The sequence below is a fragment of the Leuresthes tenuis genome, unplaced genomic scaffold (assembly GCF_036924035.1).
Source record: "Leuresthes tenuis unplaced genomic scaffold, fLeuTen1.0.hap1 SCAF_13, whole genome shotgun sequence".
Lineage (NCBI taxonomy): Eukaryota > Metazoa > Chordata > Actinopteri > Atheriniformes > Atherinopsidae > Leuresthes > Leuresthes tenuis.
The window spans coordinates 633,817-655,434 of record NW_027325367.1 but is presented as its reverse complement, the minus strand read 5'-3'; the positions used below and the strand labels follow the sequence as shown (position 1 = coordinate 655,434).

General features: G+C 52.9%; 1 protein-coding gene across 4 annotated transcripts in view; it reads right to left on the bottom strand.

The window, feature by feature from the left end:
- Nucleotides 1-7,057: 7,057 nt before the first annotated feature.
- Nucleotides 7,058-21,618, bottom strand: part of LOC140266912 (kinesin-like protein KIF26A) — a 51,439-nt gene continuing 36,878 nt past the window's right edge. For 2 of the 4 annotated variants that reach the window (XM_072362047.1, XM_072362046.1), the window contains 5 exons: nucleotides 17,034-19,971; nucleotides 15,043-15,236; nucleotides 13,361-13,384; nucleotides 12,076-12,226; nucleotides 7,059-7,739 (listed from right to left, as the gene is read on the bottom strand). In XM_072362047.1, coding sequence (XP_072218148.1) covers nucleotides 7,564-7,739; nucleotides 12,076-12,226; nucleotides 13,361-13,384; nucleotides 15,043-15,236; nucleotides 17,034-19,971 — 3,483 coding nt within the window. In that variant the 3' untranslated portion in view covers nucleotides 7,059-7,563. Of the gene's footprint in view, nucleotides 7,740-12,075; nucleotides 12,227-13,360; nucleotides 13,385-15,042; nucleotides 15,237-17,033; nucleotides 19,972-21,618 lie in introns of all 4 variants that reach the window. The other 2 variants (XM_072362045.1, XM_072362044.1) reach the window with 2 other exon arrangements.

Below are 21,618 nucleotides of genomic sequence, written 5' to 3'. Positions count from 1 at the left end.
GAGGAGGAGAAGATAGAGAAGGAGGAGGAGTAGAAGAAGGTGGAGAAGGAGGAGAAGATAGAGAAGGAGGAGGAGTAGAAGAAGGTGGAGGAGGAGGAGAAGGTGGAGGAGAAGAAGAAGGTGGAGGAGGAGGAGAAGGTGGAGGTGGAGGAGGAGGAGGAGGAGGAGGAGGAGGAGAAGGTGGAGGTGGAGGAGGAGGAGGAGGAGGAGGAGGAGGAGGAGGAGGAGGAGGAGAAGGTGGAGGAGAAGAAGGTGGAGGAGGTGGAGGAGGAGGAGGAGGAGGAGGAGGAGAAGAAGGTGGAGGAGAAGAAGAAGGTGGAGGAGAAGAAGAAGGTGGAGGAGGAGGAGGAGGTGGAGGAGGAGGAGGAGGAGGAGGAGAAGAAGAAGGTGGAGGAGAAGAAGAAGGTGGAGGAGAAGAAGAAGGTGGAGGAGAAGAAGAAGGTGGAGGAGGAGGAGGAGGAGGAGGAGAAGAAGAAGGAGGAGGAGGAGGAAGTGGAGGAGGAGGAGGAGGAGGAGAAGAAGAAGGAGGAGGAGAAGAAGAAGGTGGAGGAGAAGAAGGTGGAGGAGAAGAAGGTGGAGGAGAAGAAGAAGGAGAAGGAGGTGCGGCCCTTCCAGGTTCTGATGGAGGTTTTTTCGGGGGCTTGGATCAGTTTCTCTTGGTTTCCTTTGTTAGGAAATTATTTTTTAATTGGTTTTGTTTGCATGAATGAGACTCATTTGGAAGCTGATTAACTGGATTTGATTGGATTATGAGTAAAATGAGGTGGCCTCTCATTGGCTGGCGTTGGACTGGATTATTAAAGTGTCCTGAGGTAACATTTGTTGTAACTGAACGGATAGCATGTCTTTAAATACCTCCAGTTTGGTCCCGTAGGGGAACATTTGTCTGAACACTTCTCACAGTTCATCCCAGAACCAACTGAAACGCTCCTCTTTCACCACATTCCTGGCGCCATGGCAACACGGATGAAACAGCTGCCTTCTCTGTGATTAAATCAGCCATCAGTCAGAAAGGGGAGGTAGAAACAATCCTACGCTTCCCCCTCTGAAGTCTAATTAGTGTGTCACCTGACCTGCTCACCATGGAAACGCTCTGCATCAGCAGTTAGCGCCACTCACTTTGTTAAAGAGCAAACAGATGTTTTATTCTCTGATTTATCTAAAGTCAGACAGACTTTATGTCCAGATAACAGCTGGACAGTCAGACCTTCTGATTAATCATCACAGTGAGCTCTTTGTTGAGTCATTTTATGGCTCTTTTGCATCCCTGGAGCCCTGCACTGTGAGTCTCCCTGGGACGGACCCCTGAACGTCTCACTGCAGCTCGGACGGACCCCTGAACGTCTCACTGCAGCTCGGACGGACCCCTGAACGTCTCACTGCAGTGAGAACGGACCCCTGAACGTCTCACTGCAGCTGGGACGGACCCCTGAACGTCTCACTGCAGTGAGAACGGACCCCTGAACGTCTCACTGCAGCTGGGACGGACCCCTGAACGTCTCACTGCAGCTGGGACGGACCCCTGAACGTCTCACTGCAGCTCTGACGGACCCCTGAACGTCTCACTGCAGCTCTGACGGACCCCTGAACGTCTCACTGCAGCTGGGACGGACCCCTGAACGTCTCACTGCAGCTGGGACGGACCCCTGAACGTCTCACTGCAGCTGGGACGGACCCCTGAACGTCTCACTGCAGCTCGGACGGACCCCTGAACGTCTCACTGCAGCTCTGACGGACCCCTGAACGTCTCACTGCAGCTGGGACGGACCCCTGAACGTCTCACTGCAGCTGGGACGGACCCCTGAACGTCTCACTGCAGCTGGGACGGACCCCTGAACGTCTCACTGCAGCTCTGACGGACCCCTGAACGTCTCACTGCAGCTGGGACGGACCCCTGAACGTCTCACTGCAGCTGGGACGGACCCCTGAACGTCTCACTGCAGCTGGGACGGACCCCTGAACGTCTCACTGCAGCTCTGACGGACCCCTGAACGTCTCACTGCAGCTGGGACGGACCCCTGAACGTCTCACTGCAGCTGGGACGGACCCCTGAACGTCTCACTGCAGCTGGGACGGACCCCTGAACGTCTCACTGCAGCTGGGATGGACCCCTGAACGTCTCACTGCAGCTGGGACGGACCCCTGAACGTCTCACTGCAGCTGGGACGGACCCCTGAACGTCTCACTGCAGCTGGGACTGACCCCTGAACGTCTCACTGCAGCTGGGACTGACCCCTGAACGTCTCACTGCAGCTCTGACTGACCCCTGAACGTCTCACTGCAGCTCTGACTGACCCCTGAACGTCTCACTGCAGCTCTGACTGACCCCTGAACGTCTCACTGCAGCTCTGACTGACCCCCGAACGTCTCACTGCAGCTGGGACGGACCCCCGAACGTCTCACTGCAGCTGGGACGGACCCCCGAACGTCTCACTGCAGCTGGGACGGACCCCTGAACGTCTCACTGCAGCTGGGACGGACCCCTGAACGTCTCACTGCAGCTGGGACGGACCCCTGAACGTCTCACTGCAGCTCTGACGGACCCCTGAACGTCTCACTGCAGCTCTGACGGACCCCTGAACGTCTCACTGCAGCTGGGACGGACCCCTGAACGTCTCACTGCAGCTGGGACGGACCCCTGAACGTCTCACTGCAGCTCTGACGGACCCCTGAACGTCTCACTGCAGCTCTGACGGACCCCTGAACGTCTCACTGCAGCTGGGACGGACCCCTGAACGTCTCACTGCAGCTGGGACGGACCCCTGAACGTCTCACTGCAGCTGGGACGGACCCCCGAACGTCTCACTGCAGCTGGGACGGACCCCTGAACGTCTCACTGCAGCTGGGACGGACCCCTGAACGTCTCACTGCAGCTGGGACGGACCCCTGAACGTCTCACTGCAGCTCTGACGGACCCCTGAACGTCTCACTGCAGCTCGGACGGACCCCTGAACGTCTCACTGCAGCTCAGACGGACCCCTGAACGTCTCACTGCAGCTGGGATGGACCCCTGAACGTCTCACTGCAGCTGGGACGGACCCCTGAACGTCTCACTGCAGCTGGGACGGACCCCTGAACGTCTCACTGCAGCTCTGACGGACCCCTGAACGTCTCACTGCAGCTCGGACGGACCCCTGAACGTCTCACTGCAGCTCAGACGGACCCCTGAACGTCTCACTGCAGCTGGGACGGACCCCTGAACGTCTCACTGCAGCTCTGACGGACCCCTGAACGTCTCACTGCAGCTCGGACGGACCCCTGAACGTCTCACTGCAGCTCAGACGGACCCCTGAACGTCTCACTGCAGCTGGGATGGACCCCTGAACGTCTCACTGCAGCTGGGACGGACCCCTGAACGTCTCACTGCAGCTCGGACGGACCCCTGAACGTCTCACTGCAGCTCACATTGTTGTCCAGTGATTAGAAGCAGAGTTGTTAATAAGCGAGTTAACTCAGGATAGAAGGACACAGTTAGTGAATCAGGATTTATAACCGTCCATCTTATCAGTTGTTGTGTCTACAGTTTGTTCTGAAACCATCGTCTGGTTCTACGTCTAACTCACATATTCTGTTTTCAGAACCTCTGAACCGGGTTACCCCCCCCCACTCCTCTCCTGTTTAAGGTTCAGGTGTTGGTTAAAGTTTTTCAATAACTAGTTAATATCTGGTTAACAAGTCCTAGTTGAACGTGTCTTTCTGTAACTTTGATCAGTTTCAGTGAGAACTAATGTGAGACTGATTTAGGTTCATTATAAATTATCGAGGTGTCTTTACTTTATAAGTGAGGATGTTACAGCTTCTGGAGCCAAATAAAGACAGAAAGTTTATAGAATCTACAGCAACAGCTTCTGGAGCTTCTCCAAGCAGCAGGTTACCTGCTGACAGGTGAGGGTGTCAGGATTGGGTATAAAAGCAGCTTCCACCAAAGGTTCAGCCTCTCCAAAGAGGACGGGTCGTGGCTCAGTGAAGACTCGCTTCTTTGGACTTTTCTGTGAAATAAATCTTCAAACCTTTAAGTCTTTTCCAACTTAAAGAACTTCCTTTAAACTCAAAGCGTTGACACAAAAGAGAATCTGAACAGACTCTTTATTGACATGAGACGAGGCGACCCACCTTCCCTTCCCACAGCTTCTTTTAGAAATGATTAGAAAACTTTACAGTAGAAAAGCAAATAAAAAACATCTGGATCTTTTATTAAAGGTCTTAATCAGCAGAACATCTTCACTTTATAAACAAACAACATAAAAAAGGAGGAAACTTTTCATGCTGCAACTTTAAAAAGAGCCTGAGAAGGTTTGAACACATCTGGATCCGTCAGCAGATGTTCTGAAGAAGCCAGGGTCTCACACTAACCCTCTGCAGTTACAGCTCAGCTAAAAGTGACCCGGTCGGCTCGTTGATCCGATCACCGACCAGAACAAAGGCGTCTCCTGTTAACCCAAAAGAACCAGTCAAATAGTCAAAGGATGACGTTCGATCATCTTTTCTTAACCTTCATCTACATTATGTGATGTGGGTCTGAAACTCCAGATGTTCAGTAAAACTTCTCCAGAAACAGCTGCAGATGCTTCATCTGGTGGATCTGATCCTGTTGTTACAGGAAGCTTCTCTCATATATCAGAGATAATGTAGAATATTACTTTATTATCAGAGTTTGGAAGTGAAAAATTAAGATAAAAAGGTAAATATAGTTCTGTCACAGGCTGCTCATCCTCCTGTCCTCATATTTATGAATCACAGTTAGAACGACTGGAGGAAAACGATGGAGCGCCGCTATAAAAGCTGCAGCTGCAAGGCATTCTGGGACAGAATGAGCTCCTTTCTCTCAGGAAGGACGGTCCGGTGTTTCCTAAAGGAGATCCTTAAGGAAGCGTCGGAGCTCCTTTCTCTCAGGAAGGACGGTCCGGTGTTTCCTAAAGGAGATCCTTAAGGAAGCGTCGGAGCTCCTTTCTCTCCTGAAGGACGGTCCGGTGTTTCCTAAAGGAGATCCTTAAGGAAGCGTCTGAGCTCCTTTCTCTCCTGAAGGACGGTCCGGTGTTTCCTAAAGGAGATCCTTAAGGAAGCGTCGGAGCTCCTTTCTCTCCTAAAGGACGGTCCGGTGTTTCCTAAAGGAGATCCTTAAGGAAGCGTCGGAGCTCCTTTCTCTCAGGAAGGACGGTCCGGTGTTTCCTAAAGGAGATCCTTAAGGAAGCTTCGGAGCTCCTTTCTCTCAGGAGGACGGTCCGGTGTTTCCTAAAGGAGATCCTTAAGGAAGCGTCGGAGCTCCTTTCTCTCAGGAAGGACGGTCCGGTGTTTCCTAAAGGAGATCCTTAAGGAAGCGTCGGAGCTCCTTTCTCTCATGAAGGACGGTCCGGTGTTTCCTAAAGGAGATCCTTAAGGAAGCGTCGGAGCTCCTTTCTCTCCTAAAGGACGGTCCGGTGTTTCCTAAAGGAGATCCTTAAGGAAGCGTCGGAGCTCCTTTCTCTCAGGAAGGCCGGTCCGGTGTTTCCTAAAGGAGATCCTTAAGGAAGCGTCGGAGCTCCTTTCTCTCCTAAAGGACGGTCCGGTGTTTCCTAAAGGAGATCCTTAAGGAAGCGTCGGAGCTCCTTTCTCTCAGGAAGGACGGTCCGGTGTTTCCTAAAGGAGATCCTTAAGGAAGCGTCGGAGCTCCTTTCTCTCCTAAAGGACGGTCCGGTGTTTCCTAAAGGAGATCCTTAAGGAAGCGTCGGAGCTCCTTTCTCTCCTGAAGGACGGTCCGGTGTTTCCCAAAGGAGATCCTTAAGGAAGCGTCGGAGCTCCTTTCTCTCCTAAAGGACGGTCCGGTGTTTCCTAAAGGAGATCCTTAAGGAAGCTTCGGAGCTCCTTTCTCTCAGGAGGACGGTCCGGTGTTTCCTAAAGGAGATCCTTAAGGAAGCGTCGGAGCTCCTTTCTCTCCTAAAGGACGGTCCGGTGCTTCCTAAAGGAGATCCTTAAGGAAGCGTCGGAGCTCCTTTCTCTCAGGAAGGACGGTCCGGTGTTTCCTAAAGGAGATCCTTAAGGAAGCGTCGGAGCTCCTTTCTCTCAGGAAGGACGGTCCGGTGTTTCCTAAAGGAGATCCTTAAGGAAGCGTCGGAGCTCCTTTCTCTCCTAAAGGACGGTCCGGTGTTTCCTAAAGGAGATCCTTAAGGAAGCGTCGGAGCTCCTTTCTCTCATGAAGGACGGTCCGGTGTTTCCTAAAGGAGATCCTTAAGGAAGCGTCGGAGCTCCTTTCTCTCAGGAAGGACGGTCCGGTGTTTCCTAAAGGAGATCCTTAAGGAAGCGTCGGAGCTCCTTTCTCTCAGGAAGGACGGTCCGGTGTTTCCTAAAGGAGATCCTTAAGGAAGCGTCGGAGCTCCTTTCTCTCAGGAAGGACGGTCCGGTGTTTCCTAAAGGAGATCCTTAAGGAAGCGTCGGAGCTCCTTTCTCTCAGGAAGGACGGTCCGGTGTTTCCTAAAGGAGATCCTTAAGGAAGCGTCGGAGCTCCTTTCTCTCCTAAAGGACGGTCCGGTGTTTCCTAAAGGAGATCCTTAAGGAAGCGTCGGAGCTCCTTTCTCTCCTGAAGGACGGTCCGGTGTTTCCCAAAGGAGATCCTTAAGGAAGCGTCGGAGCTCCTTTCTCTCAGGAAGGACGGTCCGGTGTTTCCTAAAGGAGATCCTTAAGGAAGCGTCGGAGCTCCTTTCTCTCCTGAAGGACGGTCCGGTGTTTCCTAAAGGAGATCCTTAAGGAAGCGTCGGAGCTCCTTTCTCTCAGGAAGGACGGTCCGGTGTTTCCTAAAGGAGATCCTTAAGGAAGCGTCGGAGCTCCTTTCTCTCAGGAAGGACTGTCCGGTGTTTCCTAAAGGAGATCCTTAAGGAAGCGTCGGAGCTCCTTTCTCTCATGAAGGACGGTCCGGTGTTTCCTAAAGGAGATCCTTAAGGAAGCGTCGGAGCTCCTTTCTCTCAGGAAGGACGGTCCGGTGTTTCCTAAAGGAGATCCTTAAGGAAGCGTCGGAGCTCCTTTCTCTCCTAAAGGACGGTCCGGTGTTTCCTAAAGGAGATCCTTAAGGAAGCGTCGGAGCTCCTTTCTCTCAGGAAGGACGGTCCGGTGTTTCCTAAAGGAGATCCTTAAGGAAGCGTCGGAGCTCCTTTCTCTCAGGAAGGACGGTCCGGTGTTTCCTAAAGGAGATCCTTAAGGAAGCGTCGGAGCTCCTTTCTCTCATGAAGGACGGTCCGGTGTTTCCTAAAGGAGATCCTTAAGGAAGCCTCCTGATTCTCAGGATTCAGCTGAAGGTGATCAGATCATCGATTGATGAAGAAAAGTAAAACTCAGGCAGGTAACCGGGTCGGTTCTGAATGTAAAGGAGCTTAAACTGTGAGTCGGTGTCGTTCGCCTGTTTTTACGTCTGTTTGCATAACAAATATTCAGATCAGCACCTTAAATACAAAAAGACGATAAATGAGCAGAAGAAGACTGAAATAAATGAGTTTCAGAGGATGAAAGGCACTTCCTTCTGTCCCGTTTATCTTCCCTGATCTGATCCAGAACCAGCAGCTGCGTCTCCATCAGAGCTCTCCTTCTTCTTCAGAGTCACACCTCCACCCTCTGCCGCCCCCCCGGCGCCGCGGTCACCGTGATGTCGAAGCAGGTCTCCATCATGACCCGGGACTTGCAGAGGTTAACGCAGAACTCCAGCTCTGCCGTCACCTGAACCAGAGCCTCCAGGTACTCCTGGGACTGCTGGTCCAGGTCCGGGTTCACATCAACTGGGGGGGGGGGACACAGGGAGAGGATTTAATGTCAAAGGAACCGAGCAGAACTTCGTCTAAACACAAACGGATCAGGCTCTGAACTGGAAGCAGAGCAGAACGTTTGAGGTCATGAATTTAGAATAAAATCTGAAGGAGATTCTCTTTGTTTCCAGTTTCCAGAAACAGCTTCCAGGCAGATGTTTTAAACCCAGCTGCTGTTTTACTCTCAGGACCACGCAGAAAGCGGCTCCAGATGGTTTAACATCCATCTGTAGATCAGGAACTGCTGCTCCACCTGAGTCTGTGCTGTTTCAGCTCAGCTCAGTAATACTTTATTAATCCCTGAAGGTAAATTATATCCCTGCAGCTCGACCATTTTATCCACCAGAGATCTCACATTTCCCCTGATGATCAGGGAAGAAATGGTTTAAACTTCCTCCTCCTTTTCCTCCATTTTGTTCCTGCTCTGCATCCCAGCAGAAAGGGTTAACCCTGTCCCATCCCAGCAGAAAGGGTTAACCCTGACCCATCCCAGCAGAAAGGGATAACCCTGACCCATCCCAGCAGAAAGGGTTAACCCTGACCCATCCCAGCAGAAAGGGTTAACCCTGACCCATCCCAGCAGAAAGGGTTAACCCTGACCCTGACCCATCCCAGCAGAAAGGGTTAACCCTGACCCATCCCAGCAGAAAGGGTTAACCCTGACCCATCCCAGCAGAAAGGGATAACCCTGACCCATCCCAGCAGAAAGGGTTAACCCTGACCCATCCCAGCAGAAAGGGTTAACCCTGACCCATCCCAGCAGAAAGGGATAACCCTGACCCATCCCAGCAGAAAGGGTTAACCCTGACCCATCCCAGCAGAAAGGGTTAACCCTGTCCCATCCCAGCAGAAAGGGATAACCCTGACCCATCCCAGCAGAAAGGGATAACCCTGACCCATCCCAGCAGAAAGGGTTAACCCTGACCCATCCCAGCAGAAAGGGATAACCCTGACCCATCCCAGCAGAAAGGGATAACCCTGACCCATCCCAGCAGAAAGGGTTAACCCTGACCCATCCCAGCAGAAAGGGATAACCCTGACCCATCCCAGCAGAAAGGGTTAACCCTGACCCATCCCAGCAGAAAGGGTTAACCCTGACCCATCCCAGCAGAAAGGGATAACCCTGACCCATCCCAGCAGAAAGGAATAACCCTGACCCATCCCAACAGAAAGGGTTAACCCTGACCCATCCCAGCAGAAAGGGATAACCCTGACCCATCCCAGCAGAAAGGGATAACCCTGTCCCATCCCAGCAGAAAGGGATAACCCTGACCCATCCCAGCAGAAAGGGATAACCCTGACCCATCCCAACAGAAAGGGATAACCCTGTCCCATCCCAGCAGAAAGGGATAACCCTGACCCATCCCAGCAGAAAGGGATAACCCTGACCCATCCCAGCAGAAAGGGATAACCCTGACCCATCCCAGCAGAAAGGGATAACCCTGACCCATCCCAGCAGAAAGGGTTAACCCTGACCCATCCCAGCAGAAAGGGATAACCCTGACCCATCCCAGCAGAAAGGGTTAACCCTGACCCATCCCAGCAGAAAGGGATAACCCTGTCCCATCCCAGCAGAAAGGGATAACCCTGACCCATCCCAGCAGAAAGGGATAACCCTGACCCATCCCAGCAGAAAGGGTTAACCCTGACCCATCCCAGCAGAAAGGGATAACCCTGTCCCATCCCAGCAGAAAGGGTTAACCCTGACCCATCCCAGCAGAAAGGGATAACCCTGTCCCATCCCAGCAGAAAGGAATAACCCTGACCCATCCCAGCAGAAAGGGATAACCCTGACCCATCCCAACAGAAAGGGATAACCCTGACCCATCCCAGCAGAAAGGGTTAACCCTGACCCATCCCAGCAGAAAGGGATAACCCTGTCCCATCCCAGCAGAAAGGGATAACCCTGTCCCATCCCAGCAGAAAGGGTTAACCCTGACCCTGACCCATCCCAGCAGAAAGGGTTAACCCTGACCCATCCCAGCAGAAAGGGTTAACCCTGACCCTGACCCATCCCAGCAGAAAGGGATAACCCTGACCCATCCCAGCAGAAAGGGTTAACCCTGACCCTGACCCATCCCAGCAGAAAGGGTTAACCCTGACCCATCCCAGCAGAAAGGGTTAACCCTGACCCTGACCCATCCCAGCAGAAAGGGATAACCCTGACCCATCCCAGCAGAAAGGAATAACCCTGACCCATCCCAGCAGAAAGGGATAACCCTGACCCATCCCAGCAGAAAGGGTTAACCCTGACCCATCCCAGCAGAAAGGGATAACCCTGACCCATCCCAGCAGAAAGGGTTAACCCTGACCCATCCCAGCAGAAAGGGTTAACCCTGACCCTGACCCATCCCAGCAGAAAGGGATAACCCTGACCCATCCCAGCAGAAAGGGATAACCCTGACCCATCCCAGCAGAAAGGGTTAACCCTGACCCATCCCAGCAGAAAGGGTTAACCCTGACCCTGACCCATCCCAGCAGAAAGGGATAACCCTGACCCATCCCAGCAGAAAGGGATAACCCTGTCCCATCCCAGCAGAAAGGGATAACCCTGTCCCATCCCAGCAGAAAGGGTTAACCCTGACCCATCCCAGCAGAAAGGGTTAACCCTGACCCTGACCCATCCCAGCAGAAAGGGTTAACCCTGACCCATCCCAGCAGAAAGGGATAACCCTGACCCATCCCAGCAGAAAGGGATAACCCTGACCCATCCCAGCAGAAAGGGTTAACCCTGACCCATCCCAGCAGAAAGGGATAACCCTGACCCATCCCAGCAGAAAGGGTTAACCCTGTCCTATCCCAGCAGAAAGGGATAACCCTGACCCATCCCAGCAGAAAGGGTTAACCCTGACCCATCCCAGCAGAAAGGGTTAACCCTGACCCTGACCCATCCCAGCAGAAAGGGTTAACCCTGACCCATCCCAGCAGAAAGGGTTAACCCTGACCCATCCCAGCAGAAAGGGATAACCCTGACCCATCCCAGCAGAAAGGGTTAACCCTGACCCATCCCAGCAGAAAGGGATAACCCTGACCCATCCCAACAGAAAGGGTTAACCCTGACCCATCCCAGCAGAAAGGGTTAACCCTGACCCATCCCAGCAGAAAGGGTTAACCCTGACCCTGACCCATCCCAGCAGAAAGGGTTAACCCTGACCCATCCCAGCAGAAAGGGATAACCCTGACCCATCCCAGCAGAAAGGGATAACCCTGACCCATCCCAGCAGAAAGGGTTAACCCTGACCCATCCCAGCAGAAAGGGATAACCCTGACCCATCCCAACAGAAAGGGATAACCCTGACCCATCCCAGCAGAAAGGGTTAACCCTGACCCATCCCAGCAGAAAGGGATAACCCTGTCCCATCCCAGCAGAAAGGGATAACCCTGTCCCATCCCAGCAGAAAGGGTTAACCCTGACCCATCCCAGCAGAAAGGGTTAACCCTGACCCTGACCCATCCCAGCAGAAAGGGTTAACCCTGACCCATCCCAGCAGAAAGGGATAACCCTGACCCATCCCAGCAGAAAGGGATAACCCTGACCCATCCCAGCAGAAAGGGTTAACCCTGACCCATCCCAGCAGAAAGGGATAACCCTGACCCATCCCAGCAGAAAGGGTTAACCCTGTCCTATCCCAGCAGAAAGGGATAACCCTGACCCATCCCAGCAGAAAGGGTTAACCCTGACCCATCCCAGCAGAAAGGGTTAACCCTGACCCTGACCCATCCCAGCAGAAAGGGTTAACCCTGACCCATCCCAGCAGAAAGGGTTAACCCTGACCCATCCCAGCAGAAAGGGATAACCCTGACCCATCCCAGCAGAAAGGGTTAACCCTGACCCATCCCAGCAGAAAGGGATAACCCTGACCCATCCCAACAGAAAGGGTTAACCCTGACCCATCCCAGCAGAAAGGGTTAACCCTGACCCTGACCCATCCCAGCAGAAAGGGTTAACCCTGACCCATCCCAGCAGAAAGGGTTAACCCTGACCCATCCCAGCAGAAAGGGTTAACGGGTTAAATGTCTGAAACTCGGCTTTACAGTCACACTCGAGTTACTCTGAACGGCTTCCTGTCCTATCAGAGAGGAAACTGGTTATTCTTCTGCTTTTCAGTGTCAGGTGTGTGCACGGTGTGTCAGGTGTGTGCACGGTGTGTCAGGTGTGTGCACGGTGGGTGTGTGCACGGTGGGTCAGGTGTGTGCACGGTGTGTCAGGTGTGTGCACGGTGGGTGTGTGCACGGTGTGCACGTGTGTGTGTGCACGGTGTGTCAGGTGTGTGCACGGTGGGTCAGGTGTGTGCACGGTGGGACTCACACTCTCCGCTCCACCTGCTGGGCTGCAGCATCAGTCGGGTCTTGGTCTCCTCCAGCTCCACCTTCAGCTGCTCATGTTTGCTCCTCAGCTCCCTGATCTGCTGCTGCTGCCTCTCCAGCATCCTCAGCCGGGCGTTGAAGTAGAGCAGACCCTGGGGACCGAACAGAACCAAACAGAACCGGGTCAGAACCCTGCAGAGCCTCTGCACCAACTGACTGGAGGCAGCAGAACACCGGGAGGTTTCTGAAGGAGGGGCAGGATTAGAGTCCAATCTGATGGATTTAATTAGGAGTCAGAGATAAAATTAGCATTAATCTGCAGATTTAATCTGAAGGACAGCGGCTGAGAGGAGGATTAAGGACAGAACATCCAGCCTGTTCTGGACCTGTTCTGGACCTGAATCAGTCAGAACATTCAGCCTGTTCTGGACCTGTTCTGGACCTGAATCAGTCAGAACATCCAGCCTGTTCTGGACCTGTTCTGGACCTGTTCTGGACCTGAATCAGTCAGAACATTCAGGCTGTTCTGGACCTGAACTCGGTCAGAACATTCAGGCTGTTCTGGACCTGTTCTGGACCTGTTCTGGACCTGAATCAGTCAGAACATCCAGCCTGTTCTGGACCTGTTCTGGACCTGTTCTGGACCTGAATCAGTCAGAACATCCAGCCTGTTCTGGACCTGTTCTGGACCTGAATCAGTCAGAACATTCAGGCTGTTCTGGACCTGAACTCGGTCAGAACATCCAGCCTGTTCTGGACCTGAACTCGGTCAGAATATTCAGCCTGTTCTGGACCTGAATCAGTCAGAACATTCAGGCTGTTCTGGACCTGTTCTGGACCTGAACTCAGTCAGAACATTCAGCCTGTTCTGGACCTGAACTCGGTCAGAACAGGACAGAAGTTACAGCGATAAAAAGCGACCTCTCTGAGTGTCAGACGACCGGTTCTGTCACCATCGGCCCAGAAGAACCTCTGACCCACATCACTGTGAAGCTTTCAGCTCTCAGTTTGAGGCAGAATGAATAAAGTCAAACCCAGAAGGTCTGTTCAGGCCTGAAGAAACAAAGACTGGAGGAAAGGAAACCCAAAAACTCACATCTGTTAAAGATTGTTCCTAAAAATGTAAAAAATGTAAATATAGATCAGATGTTTGGTTGATTTGAAAGGTAAAGAACTAAGTGAACCCTCACAGCGCCGTGTTTCTGACAGTTTAACAGAAGTCTGATGGAGCTTCAGTCAAACCAAACATCTGCTGCCTGAAGCCTTCAGCTGAAGGACAAACTCACCTTTTCTACATCCTGGAACGGCTGCTGGGGGAGAAAGAGAAAGAAGAGCTTTAATTCATCACCATGACCTGCTCCAGCTCAGTCTGAGCCAACCAGATCCAGAAGATCCGAGCTCCAGCTCAGCCTGAGCCAACCAGATCCAGAAGATCTGAGCTCCAGCTCAGTCTGAGCCAACCAGATCCAGAAGGTCCGAGCTCCAGCTCAGCCTGAGCCAACCAGATCCAGAAGATCTGAGCTCCAGCTCAGTCTGAGCCAACCAGATCCAGAAGATCTGAGCTCCAGCTCAGTCTGAGCCAATCAGATCCAGAAGATCCGAGGTCCAGCTCAGTCTGAGCCAATCAGATCCAGAAGATCTGAGCTCCAGCTCAGTCTGAGCCAATCAGATCCAGAAGATCCGAGGTCCAGCTCAGTCTGAACCAACCAGATCCAGAATATCTGAGCTCCAGCTCAGTCTGAGCCAATCAGATCCAGAAGATCTGAGCTCCAGCTCAGCCTGAACCAATCAGATCCAGAAGATCTGAGCTCCAGCTCAGTCCGAACCAATCAGACCCAGAAGGTCTGAGCTCCAGCTCAGCCTGAACCAATCAGATCCAGAAGATCTGAGCTCCAGCTCAGTCTGAGCCAATCAGATCCAGAAGATCCGAGCTCCAGCTCAGTCTGAACCAATCAGACCCAGAAGATCTGAGCTCCAGCTCAGTCTGAACCAACCAGATCCAGAAGATCTGAGCTCCAGCTCAGTCTGAGCCAATCAGATCCAGAAGATCTGAGCTCCAGCTCAGTCTGAGCCAATCAGATCCAGAAGATCTGAGCTCCAGCTCAGTCTGAGCCAATCAGATCCAGAAGATCTGAGCTCCAGCTCAGCCTGAACCAATCAGATCCAGAAGATCTGAGCTCCAGCTCAGTCTGAACCAATCAGACCCAGAAGGTCTGAGCTCCAGCTCAGTCTGAACCAATCAGACCCAGAAGGTCTGAGCTCCAGCTCAGCCTGAACCAATCAGATCCAGAAGATCTGAGCTCCAGCTCAGTCTGAGCCAATCAGATCCAGAAGATCTGAGCTCCAGCTCAGTCTGAGCCAATCAGATCCAGAAGATCCGAGGTCCAGCTCAGTCTGAGCCAATCAGATCCAGAAGATCCGAGCTCCAGCTCAGTCTGAACCAACCAGATCCAGAAGATCCGAGCTCCAGCTCAGCCTGAACCAATCAGATCCAGAAGATCTGAGCTCCAGCTCAGTCTGAGCCAACCAGATCCAGAAGATCTGAGCTCCAGCTCAGCCTGAACCAATCAGATCCAGAAGATCTGAGTTCCAGCTCAGTCTGAACCAATCAGACCCAGAAGGTCTGAGCTCCAGCTCAGCCTGAACCAATCAGATCCAGAAGATCTGAGCTCCAGCTCAGTCTGAGCCAATCAGATCCAGAAGATCTGAGCTCCAGCTCAGCCTGAACCAATCAGATCCAGAAGATCTGAGTTCCAGCTCAGTCTGAACCAATCAGACCCAGAAGGTCTGAGCTCCAGCTCAGCCTGAACCAATCAGATCCAGAAGATCTGAGCTCCAGCTCAGTCTGAGCCAACCAGACCCAGAAGATCCGAGGTCCAGCTCAGTCTGAACCAATCAGACCCAGAAGATCTGAGCTCCAGCTCAGTCTGAACCAACCAGATCCAAAAGATCTGAGCTCCAGCCTCACCTCTGACCCCGTCACCGCCTCCCTCCTCCTCTGCAGGCGCTCCACGTCGTCGATTTCGTAAACTTTGATCTCAAACGGCTCCTTCAGGGCGCCGCCCAGCGGGGGCAGGTCCACCCACTGCCCCCCCGCCCTCCTGCCCAGAGAGGAGGCGTCCGGCAGGGGAGCCGGGATCAGCCGGCGCCGCAGGAAGCCTCCTGGAGGGGGAAGAGACGGTCAGCTTAAAGTAAGTGAACCCTGGAGGGGGAGGACGAGAGAGACGGTCAGCTTAAAGTAAGTGAACCCTGGAGGGGGAGGATCAGAGAGACGGTCAGCTTAAAGTAAGTGAACCCTGGAGGGGGAGGATCAGAGAGACGGTCAGCTTAAAGTAAGTGAACCCTGGAGGGGGAGGATGAGAGAGACGGCAGCTTAAAGTAAGTGAACCCTGGAGGGGGAGGATGAGAGAGACGGTCAGCTCAAAGTAAGTGAACCCTGGAGGGGGAGGATGAGAGAGACGGCAGCTTAAAGTAAGTGAACCCTGGAGGGGGAGGACGAGAGAGACGGTCAGCTTAAAGTAAGTGAACCCTGGAGGGGGAGGGGGAAGAGACGGTCAGATTAAAGTAAGTGAACCCTGGAGGGGGAGGACGAGAGAGACGGTCAGCTCAAAGTAAGTGAACCCTGGAGGGGGAGGATGAGAGAGACGGTCAGCTCAAAGTAAGTGAACCCTGGAGGGGGAGGATGAGAGAGACGGCAGCTTAAAGTAAGTGAACCCTGGAGGGGGAGGATGAGAGAGACGGTCAGCTCAAAGTAAGTGAACCCTGGAGGGGGAGGATCAGAGAGATGTCAGCTTAAAGTAAGTGAACCCTGGAGGGGGAGGATGAGAGAGACGGTCAGCTTAAAGTAAGTGAACCCTGGAGGGGGAGGATGAGAGAGACGGTCAGCTCAAAGTAAGTGAACCCTGGAGGGGGAGGATGAGAGAGACGGCAGCTTAAAGTAAGTGAACCCTGGAGGGGGAGGACGAGAGAGACGGTCAGCTTAAAGTAAGTGAACCCTGGAGGGGGAGGGGGAGAGAGACGGTCAGCTTAAAGTAAGTGAACCCTGGAGGGGGAGGATGAGAGAGACGGTCAGCTTAAAGTAAGTGAACCCTGGAGGGGGAGGATGAGAGAGACGGTCAGCTTAAAGTAAGTGAACCCTGGAGGGGGAGGATGAGAGAGACGGTCAGCTTAAAGTAAGTGAACCCTGGAGGGGGAGGATCAGAGAGACGGTCAGCTTAAAGTAAGTGAACCCTGGAGGGGGAAGGATGAGAGAGACGGCAGCTTAAAGTAAGTGAACCCTGGAGGGGGAGGATGAGAGAGACGGTCAGCTTAAAGTAAGTGAACCCTGGAGGGGGAAGGATGAGAGAGACGGTCAGCTTAAAGTAAGTGAACCCTGGAGGGGGAGGATGAGAGAGACGGTCAGCTTAAAGTAAGTGAACCCTGGAGGGGGAGGATGAGAGAGACAGTCAGCTCAAACTAAGTGAACCCTCAAGCTTTTACCCAAAGCGACTTACAGGTAGGCAGGTAGGGTTAAGGGGGTCTTGCCTAAGGACCCCTACTGGAGGTTAGGGTTAGGGGATTTGAACTCTGGTTTCCCACATGGAAGGTGGCAATCATACCACTACACTATCCAGTCCTGGAGGGGGAGGATGAGAGAGACGGTCAGCTTAAAGTAAGTGAACCCTGGAAGCTAGTTAACCCTAGTTGAGCTGCTATAGGCCCAGACTGCTGGGGCTTCATTAACTTGGGTTCGGGTTACTTCCTGCAGGCCCGGGAGCTTTCCTCAGCAGGGACTGAGCTGAGCTGGATTGGTTTAGCTTGGACTGCATTAATCTGTAAGGATGGTGGAGATGGATGTTTGGAAGTAAAAGGATTTGAAGGGGGATGTTGTAATAAGTGGTTCCACCTGCAGGGGGCGCAGTGTGAAACCCAACAGCCTCGTTGTTCTGCTCTGGAGCAGATCCTGTAACAGGGACTCACCGTTTCCTCTCTTTTTGGGCGACTTGGAGACTCTGCCTCTGTGGGACGCCCCGCTCTCGCTCATGGAGTCGTGGGCTGACGAGGCGCTGCCGGTGGTCTCGCTGTCCCGGATCATGCTCTCGTAGCCGCTGCTGCCCCCGCTGTGGTAGAACAGGGCGGTGCGGCCCATGGCGGGGGGCAGCTCCCCGCTGAGGATGCTGCTGTTGTCGCTGCCGTGGCCGCTGCTGTAGCGCTGAGGCCTCCGAGGCGCCGTGATCTTGCTGTAAGGTGAGGGCAGCGGCGTGCTGAGCGGCCCCCCGGCGGCACTGTGACTTCCTGTGGCTCCTGGGCCCCCGCTCAGCTGCTTCCTTTGGCTCCCAGCAGCCAGCTCACTGACCCGGCTGTTCGCCGCCCGGCTGATGGCGTGCTTCGTACCCATGATGGTGCCTCTTCCCGTCTTGGGTCCGGCTGCAGGGCGAGCGGGGGACTTCCCGGTTGGGGGGAGGCTGGCGTTGCGTCCAGCAGAGGTTTCAGGAGGTTTTGGGGAGGAGCTCAGGCTCTTAGAGCTGCTGGCAGACGGCGTTCGGACCTTCGGTGCACCTGGGGCAGCCGTCCGGGAGCCGCCGCTGCCTCGGACCTGACCCGGTTTGCTGGCTGTCGCAAAGGCAGAGGGAGAGACTGAGGTGGAGGCTGGAAGCCCAAGTCTCGGTACCGACCTGTTGGATCTGCTGCTCCCTGAAGTAGCACCAAAGTTCTCCCTGAACACCTCAGATCTGGGGCCAGCTGAGGTCGGACTGCCACATTTCTCCAGAGACACCAGACTCCCATAGCATCTGGAGGAATCTGCTTTGGCCCCTCTGGTCTTCAGGCTGGAGGACGTCCTGGCAGAACCATGATCTGGTTTTAAACTAGATGTCCTGTGGCTGAAGGAATCCGCTCGGACCCTGACTGTGAATTCCTCCTCTGAAGCCAAGCTGCTCGGGAACATCAACTTTCCAGTGTCGCTGATCGTTTTTAAGGCACTTGGAGACCTTGTCTTGTGCTCTTGGCTGGACTGTCTGACAGGTGGACATGAGGGAGAGATGTTCCCCGGTCCGGACTTGGATACCAGGCCACTCTTTTGTCCATTTGACCTTTTTCCCAGCGATGAAAACCTCCCAACCACCGATGCAGGCTCCTGACCCCACTTTGATTCAGAGCTCTGTGGGGTGGAAACGGTTCCCAGAGTTGTTGCACCACGAGTGAGGCGTGGCAGCTTGATGAGAGTATCTCCTTTCCTGCTGCCTGATTTCTCACATCCATCTACAACTCTCTGCGCTGAGGAAGATGTTTGTGCCTTTGGAGGCCGAGGTACGCTGTTGCTGTTTCCTCCAGACTTCTTGGAGGAACTTGTGCCGCTTCTTGGAGGCTTACCAGCAGAGAGGAACTCTCTGGGATCAATAAATCTGCTTCCCTGAAGCAAAGGATCTTCGTGTCGGTCTTCCTGTCTGCTGCTTACTGCGGCAGATGAGGTAGGCTTGGTTTTCCTGGGAAGACTCGAGTGGGTGGTGTGGTGGGAAGTCTGGGCTGGCACTGGAGGGGTTAGGGTGCTGGCTTTGGGGGAACCTTTGGTTGAGTCCGGGGAAGGAGGGCGCTTGGGCAGAGGAAGCTTGTTTGGGGTGGCGGGGTCACTTTCCAGCTCTGAGAAACAGACGCCGCTGTCATTCAATGAGCTCTTCAGGCCATGCTGCAGAAAAGTCTGTCTGTGGAATAAACCTGGTGATGTCATCATGGACACGCCCTCAGCGGCGCTCTGATCCCTCAGCCCGTCTGGTGATGGGCTGCCTTCCCTTTCAGCCGGCCAGGAGCTGCTGGATGGCCCCCGGTCACGTCCCTCAGCTCCATGCTGAGACGCGTAAGCATCGAACTCGTCGTTGATGCTGCTGATGATGCTGACAGGACGTGAGCCGGAGGCCAACGCCTGCAGGGAGCCGGAGGCCAACGCCTGCAGGGAGCCGGCGCTGCTGAAGCTGAGGAAGCTGGAGGGACGGCCGTTGTCTGGGACCAGACCGCGAGGGAGATCCTCCACCACCGTGAACACGAGCTCATCCTCCCCATTCAGCTCCACAGGCTGCTGCAGCGTGACCGTGGTCCTCAGGAAGTCCCTGTCCAGGCAGCTGCCTAACAGCGCCGCCCGCAGGTTGTTGGCCTCCACTGGGAATCTGCTGGCAAGAGGAGCCCTCCTCATTTCAGGTGACCCCTGATAGCTCATGCCCACCGGAGGAGTCCTGCTCAGAGCCTCTGGGGGTTCTGTCCTGGATGTTCTGGGTAAGGATGGCGAGGCAGATGGCTTGGGCATGCCTCCTCTGAGGTAGACCTTCTCTCGCACTACAGGTTCTGAGTCCCGGGATGAAGCAGGTCCTACCAAACATGGCTGAATGGGAACAGCTGAGAGCTTCTCCCCGTCAGCACTGGTCCTTTTGTGGGGGGGGTGGGACACTCTCTGACCAGCTCCACTTGTGCATGTTGGTGTGCTTTCTGAGGACTTGTGGTCAGATTTGGGCGGAGTCTGCCCTGTTGGCGCCGCTCTGCTCTCCAAGTCGACCCCGGCAGGAGCCTCGCTGCCATCGATGCAGTCGAGTCTCTCCTGCAGCTCTGCAAACGTGTTGCACTTAAAGTGGTCGCCTTCGGGCCGGGCTTTGGCTGTCTTCTTGTTCAGGGACGGAACGATGGGGACGGAGGCCGGCGGGCCCTCGTTGTCGCTCAGCTCTCGGTCCGATATGGCCGCCCCTCCAGGCCCGACATAGATGACGGTGTCGCAGGACTGTTCGCTGCTGGAAGAGTAGTCGGGATCGCTGGAGAGCTGCAGCGGCGTATCCGGGTCCAGAGCCACGGTCCGAGGGTGGAAGGGTCGGAGGTGAGAGGGCCGCCGGGGGTCTTCCTCACAGGAACTCTCCCCCCCAGAGGAGCTGGAAGCATGCTGCAGATTAAGAGAAGCAGAGAGAACGAACACATCAGAAACACTCAGAGTGACTAACATCTGTCCAAATGCCTTTTACAGTCTGTACAAATACAAGCTGTCAGTTCCATTAATGAGGCTGAGAGGCTGCTCTGCTCATCATTGATTATCTGTCATACTCACTGAGTTATGAATCCCTGAGATTTATGTTAGAGAGGCGCTGGCCTCGGGAAATCAGTCGGAACTTATTAAGTGGCCAAAACAGGAAAACTCGAGACATTTCATTCACAGCTGTCCTGAGGAACCAGAGACAGATAACTGCTTCCACTGCTTCAAACTATCTTTACTGACGATAAAGCGCTGCCAAAAACCTGAGTATGTTGTGTCCTGTGAGGTGAAAATGACACATTTAGATTTAAATATTCAGATTTTCCTTAAACTGCATGAACAGACTTTCATGTTGTGATAAACCAAAGCAGAACATCTAAAGCGTTCATATCTGCAGCTTTTAAAGTGGAATGAACTGACTGAGAAAAGACTAAACAGCTTCTATCAGAGGTTCTTCCTCCCAGCCTCACTGAGCGCCAGAATAACAGCTGAATAACAGGTGAATAACAGCTGAATAACAGGTGAATAACAGGTGAATAACAGGTGAATAACAGGTGAATAACAGCTGAATAACAGCTGAATAACAGCTGAATAACAGCTGAATAACAGGTGAATAACAGGTGAATAACAGGTGAATAACAGGTGAATAACAGCTGAATAACAGCTGAATAACAGGTGAATAACAGCTGAATAACAGGTGAATAACAGGTGAATAACAGCTGAATAACAGCTGAATAACAGGTGAATAACAGCTGAATAACAGGTGAATAACAGCTGAATAACAGGTGAATAACAGCAGAATAACAGGTGAATAACAGGTGAATAACAGCTGAATAACAGCTGAATAACAGCAGAATAACAGCTGAATAACAGGTGAATAACAGCTGAATAACAGCTGAATAACAGGTGAATAACAGCTGAATAACAGCAGAATAACAGCTGAATAACAGCAGAATAACAGGTGAATAACAGCTGAATAACAGCTGAATAACAGCTGAATAACAGCAGAATAACAGCTGAATAACAGGTGAATAACAGCTGAATAACAGCAGAATAACAGGTGAATAACAGGTGAATAACAGGTGAATAACAGCTGAATAACAGGTGAATAACAGCTGAATAACAGGTGAATAACAGCTGAATAACAGGTGAATAACAGCTGAATAACAGGTGAATAACAGCTGAATAACAGGTGAATAACAGCTGAATAACAGCAGAATAACAGCTGCAGAACAGCTGAATAACAGGTGAATAACAGGTGAATAACAGCTGAATAACAGGTGAATAACAGCTGAATAACAGCTGAATAACAGGTGAATAACAGCTGAATAACAGGTGAATAACAGGTGAATAACAGCTGAATAACAGGTGAATAACAGCTGAATAACAGGTGAATAACAGCTGAATAACAGGTGAATAACAGCTGAATAACAGGTGAATAACAGGTGAATAACAGGTGAATAACAGGTGAATAACAGCTGAATAACAGCTGAATAACAGATGAATAACAGCTGAATAACAGGTGAATAACAGCTGAATAACAGCTGAATAACAGGTGAA